This window comes from Lipotes vexillifer, unplaced genomic scaffold, assembly GCF_000442215.2.
Source record: "Lipotes vexillifer unplaced genomic scaffold, Lipotes_vexillifer_v1.1 scaffold805, whole genome shotgun sequence".
NCBI classification, from domain to species: Eukaryota; Metazoa; Chordata; class Mammalia; order Artiodactyla; family Lipotidae; genus Lipotes; species Lipotes vexillifer.
In genome coordinates this window covers 796,452-802,207 of record NW_006776681.1, presented here as the reverse complement: position 1 = coordinate 802,207, position 5,756 = coordinate 796,452, and the positions used below count along the sequence as shown (strand labels likewise).

The window sequence follows — 5,756 nt, the reverse complement described above, 5'->3', positions numbered from 1 at the left end:
CAGGAAGCGTCCAGGCCTCGAGGTGACCTGGAGGCGGTGGTGACGTCCCACAGCTCCAAGGAGGCCCAGGCCAGCTCTGGGAGGGCAGCGGGGAGGGAGGAGAAAGCTGAGCAGTAGCCTGGTAGCACAGCACACCCCTTCAGAGCCACGAGGGAGGTGTCATGTAAAAATGGCTAGAACTGAATGAAGCCGTACAGGCAGCATTCGCCCTCTCAGTAAGAACCATCACAGAATAAACGGGCAGAGCTGCCCAGGGGCCTCCTCTCCCACGGGTTCGGCCCACTCCCGTGCTCTTGGCCAGAGGTGAGGCTGGGGCAGGATCCCAGGGCTCTTGAGCCAAAAGGGTGCTGGAGACTGTCCCACCCGCCCCGGGTGACCCGTGTCTAGAGAGAGGCTCTAAACCATCGCGGCACATCCGTGTCGCCTGGAGAACGCGACCCAGACCAGTGAAATCGGGCTGTTGATGGGTGGGGCTTGGCGGGGTGACAGAGCTCCTCGGGGATTCCACTAGCAGGGAAAAGGGAGCCGGTGTGGGGTTGACGCAGGTGAGGGATGCCTGGGCTTCCCCGGGCTGAGCCCACGGTGCTTCGTCCCAGCTGCATGTTGAGACCACTGGGAGACTAAAATCCCCTTCCCAGACCCCTCCCCAGGGCCACTTAGCTAGCATCTCTGGTGGTGAGGCCCAGGGCTTCACAGTCTCTAAGGCTTCCCGGGTGAGTCCCCTGAGAACCGGGGGAGAGTAAAGTAGGTTGGAATCCGTTGTCTGTTCCCTCCTTGCTTTATGACCTTGGGAACATTTCTCCACACCTTAGATCTCCCCTTTGTGTGTCTGCAAAGGAGGGAAACAATTCCTTCCTTACGCGATCGTGTAATGGTTAGATAGGATGATCTATGGGAAAGGGCTTTTGTGAACTGTCACGTACCAAACAAATATGAGGTCTCCATTCTTAGATTATACACCATAGCTGGGAAACGAGGGGAACATGCCCCAGGGGATACTACACAGCTGGATTTTTCTTGCCAGGCTGATTTATAACACAGGAAGAACTTGTGTGTGTGTTAGTCTTGTACTCCAAGCTGGTTTACCACCTACCCTGGGGCTTGGAGGCCCACAGAGACCTGCTGTCTGCCCCATGTTTTGTTCTCTGGGGAAAACTGATAGCCATAACCATGTGGGCATATTAGCGCCGTGGGCTGCCACGAGTACCACACGCTGGGGTCTTAAACAACGGAAATCTATTTTCTCATGATTCTGGAGGCTGGAAGTCCGAGATCAAGGTGTTGGCGGGAGGGGGGGGGGGGTTTTTAACATCCCCTGTCAGTAACTGATAGAACACGCAGGCAGAAAATCAGCAAGGATGGTTCACCTGGACAGCACTATCCATCACCTGGGTCTCACTGACATGCATGCAACATTCCATCCAACAATGGCAAAATACACATTCTTCTCAAGCTTGCATGGAACAGTTACCAAGTGCCTTAGTCCGTATGGGTTGCTATAACAAAATATTAATACTAGAGTGCCATACAAACAACAAAAATTTATTTCTCACAGTTCGGGAGGCTGGAAGTCCGAGATCAGGGTGTTGGGGGAGGGGGGGGGGGCTTCTTCTGAGGCCTCTCTCCTTGGCCTGCAGGCGGTCGGTCTCCCGGCCGTCTTCTCCTTGTATTTTCAAGCGGTCCTCCCTGCCTGTGTTTTAATCTCCTCTTCGTATAAGGACACCAGTCGGATTGGATTAGGGCCACCCTAATGGCCTAATTTAACCTACACTACCTCTTTAAAGACTCTGTTTCCAAATATAGTCACTTAAAAACAATTTTTTTTTAAATATTTATTTATTTTTTTGTTTTGGCCGCGTCGGGTCTGAGTTGCGGCACGTGGGATCTTTCGTCGCGGCGAGCGGGCTTCTCTCTAGTCATGGCGCGTGGGCTTAGTTGCCCCGCAGCACGTGGGATCTTAGTTCCCTGACCAGGGATCGAACCTGCGTCCCCTGCACTGAGAGTCGGATTCTTAACCACTGGACCACTAGGGAAGTCCCTAAATATAGTCACACTTTGAGGCACTGGGGGTCAGGACTTTGTTGACGAAAATAACCAATAAACAATCTATATCAGGAATAGAAAACTCTTTGATTTGAGCCAAACTGGGGACTATAGCAGGGAGACACGGATACAGGAAGCACTTGAATTGGGTTCCACCAGGCAACAAAATAGAGGAGGCTTGTAAAGGCAAAAACTGCAAAATTACATAAGCTGTTTGTCAAGAATTAGGATTGGCACTGGCAAGAAGCAAGGGTGTTTGTTTAGCAAGGACTGGTTGGGGTCCAAAAAGGTTGCATAGTTTCAAGGCGAGACCTTGGGACCATAAGGTTGCAGCTGGCAGCTGCTAGCTGATATGATTTTGAGAATGGCTGGTGGTGTCCTTGAGTCTGATAGAGTTCAGAAAACTCAAGTTCTCAGTGATGCAGGAACATGTCTGAAACCACATCTGCAGTGGCCACCCAGCTCCATCTTGGATAAGCCAGGATGACTTCCTCATATGTAACATTTCTCCCATCGACTTCAACGTTTGAATTTTTAAATTTTTGCATAAATATCATGATACTTTTTTACTCAAAGTGTTCCTTTAACAATAAGTTAAAATGTTTCCATATTACTCTTCTGTTAAACATGTAATTATTGACCAAAGCATCGTATCACTAATTAGCACAAGGTAAAAATAGTACAAACCACTCACATATTCTTGAAGAAAAATGCTTGCGATATTTTGTGAAAACATTTGTTTACATTTTTTACTTGACTTAATGAGACATTTCATATTTTTTTCTTTAAAATCTGCAAATGTCTTCATATTCAGGCATCCTCACCACTCTAAAATTTAAACTAAACAAAACCCAAAGCCAACCCCAAAATAAAACCCCACGAAAGCACAACTCAGCCCATGACAGTGAAGTTTGCACCTGGATCATATACATAGATATTTTCCGCAGAGCTTTGAATCACTTCCTCTCTGACGTTTGTTAAGACGTGGATGGATTTCTCCCGTGCTGACTGGTTGTAGGGAATATTGCTAGAGGGCATTCAATAATCCTCTTTCACCCTTCACAAAATATTTCAGGGTCCGCAGAAGTGAGCACCCCGTCAGAGATGGCTCCTGCTGGCCTGAGCCTGGGGGCCTCCGTCCTTTGCCTCTTGGCCTGGGCTCGCCTGGCCACTGCAGACCGGGTGTATATACACCCCTTCCACCTCCTTGTTTACAGCAAGAGCAGCTGTGACCAGCTGGAGAAACCCAGGGCGGAGTCGCCCCCAGACCCCACCTTCACACCTGTCCCGATTCAGGCCAAGTCGACCGCGGTGGATGAGCAGGCCCTGCGGGAGCAGCTGGTTCGAGCCACCCAGCAGCTGGAGGCCGAAGAGCGGCTGCGGGCCGTGAAGGTGGGGGTGTTGCTCAACTTCATGGGCTTCCACATGTACAAGATGCTGAGCGAGACACGGAGCGCGGCCAGAGGGGCTGTGCTCTCCCCGGTGGCTCTCTTTGGCACCCTGACCTCTTTCTACCTGGGGGCCTTGGACCCCACGGCCAGCAGACTACAGGCGTTCCTGGGCGTCCCGGGGGAGGGTCAGGGCTGCACCTCCCGGCTGGATGGTCACAAGGTCCTGTCTGCCCTGCAGACCATCCAGGGCCTCCTGGTGGCCCAGGGCGGGGCCGGCAGCCGGGCCAGGCTGCTCCTATCCACGGTGGTCGGGCTGTTCACGGCCCCTGGCCTGCGCCTGAAGCAGCCATTCGTGCAGGGCCTGTCTTCCATCTCCCCTGTCACCCTCTCCCGCTCGCTAGACTTGTCCACGGACCCAGATCTCGCTGCTGAGAAGATCAACAGGTTCATGCAGGCTGTGACGGGGTGGGAGATGGGCAGGCCCCTGACAGGGGTCAGCCCAGACAGCACCCTGCTCTTCAATGCTTACGTCCACTTCCAAGGTAAGGCCAGCCCTCGGGGGGCTCTGCCCCCGGCCGGTGCAGGAGGGTGGCAGTTCTTTGTCTGTACGGACTTAATGTCCGACGTCTCAGTTCAGCTGAGCAGGGCTGGGCCTGGAGAGGGGCAGGGTGGCATATGTGAAGTACTTGGGGCCACCCTCACGCAGGATGAAGTGGCCGCCCCACTGGGCTCCTTGGATGGGCATTGGCCGAGCATCCGCCTCCCCCGCTGCTGCCCTACTATGTGCAGCTACTGCACTGCATCCTTTTACTTTCATCACTGAATCCCCTCGTGATGCGGTGAGAGGCGTGATTTGCCTTTGTTTACCAGTGAGGAAACAGACTCAGAGAAACAAAGGGACCGCTCCCGATGGGAGAGCCACAAGCGGGGGTCCCGGGTTCTAAACTCACGTCTCTCGGCCCTGTGGCCCAGCTCCACGCTCAGAAGGGATGGGTTCCTGACTGTTGAGAAGATGAAGCGTTCTCGTCCTTGAGAAGGTCACTGTCCCATGCAAAAATAACCAGCTTGCTTACATCACTTTCATATCGGGAGAGGTTATTACCAAAAAGAATCCCTAAGACACAGGTTGTTCATTCATTCAAAAACAATCGTTGAGGATGCAGTACTTGTAAGACTCTGAGCTGGTGCCTCAGAGGGGACAAGCAGGGAGGCTGCACAGGCCCTGCCCCCAGCTTGCTGACTGTGGTTTACCAGAAAGCTGGATCCTGCGGGTCAGTGCCTCAGCCCCAGAGCTGCAGGTAAGGCGCTCTGGGAAGGTGGCCTGGGGCTCAGTGCACCCGGTGAGGGGCATCACCTGGGAGAGGACAGAATGAAGGCCTGGGAAGTGGCACAAGGCTGCCAAGGTCAGGGCAAGGAACCAGAACAGGAGCGGCTTTGTTTGGCCCGAGCTCAGAAGGAGAGAATGGGACCAGTGTTAGGCAAGGCCACAAAGATGGGTCAGGGCCAGATTTTGAGACTGTGGATGTGATGCTGGGAGTTTGGAGCTGTGGGTGTCTGGGAGCTGAGTGGCAGACTTTCTGCGCCAGAGGTCATCCCTGGCCTGCACTGCGGGGACTGGAGGCCGGGATAGTGGTTGGAAGGTTATGCAATCGCCCGGCAAACTCTCCTGGGAGCAGGCCCTGAGGTCTTGGCTCTGTGAACGGAGTGGCGGGCTTTGGAGGGCTGCAGTGAGGTGCTATCGGGACGTTCAACCTAGCGGAGCCGAGAGACAAGGAACAAGGCGGTCGGAGGGCAGGGCTGTGGGGACAGGCGAAGGCTGAACAGAGCGCGGTCCTTTCCTTGCTCTGACAATATCCCGGAAGGCTGAAAATCTTCAAAGAAAAGGCCTCCAGCCTGCCTTTGGGAGCAGGGGGAAGGTGCTAACCCCAGGAGGGCCCAGGTCCCCACGCTGACAGGTCCCGGCAGCAGAGTCCAGGCAGGGGCCATGCAGCCAGGGGTGGCCGCACCCGATGCAGGGTGGAGGGGGCCTGTGAGCTCAGCCCGCCGTCCCTAAGAGGAGCCTGGGAGGAGAGCTCAATGTGAAAGGCCTGCCCCCCAAAAGGCAGAGCCAGAGAGCCACCGGCGCCAGAAAGGGCCACACCAGTTTTCCTAACCTGGTGAGACGTCCTTAATCTCTGGATGAGAACAGGGTGCTGTGTTCTTCAGTCGAGCAGAGAGTAGCGGGCAGCCACCTTCGTTTCAGACTCCCATACCTTTTTTGGAGGCAGCATCCTTCTTTCCCTTTTAGTTTGTTGGTGGAAAAACTTTAGTCCTTCTTTCCCT

The 5,756-nt window shown here is 54.0% G+C and overlaps 1 protein-coding gene across 1 annotated transcript in view; it reads left to right on the top strand.

Moving 5' to 3' along the window:
• Positions 1 to 3,147: 3,147 nt before the first annotated feature.
• The window catches only part of AGT (angiotensinogen), an 8,277-nt gene continuing 5,668 nt past the window's right edge, over positions 3,148 to 5,756 (top strand). The window contains exon 1 of the mRNA XM_007450601.1: positions 3,148 to 3,976. Coding sequence (XP_007450663.1) covers positions 3,148 to 3,976 — 829 coding nt within the window. The remainder of the gene's footprint in view (positions 3,977 to 5,756) is intronic.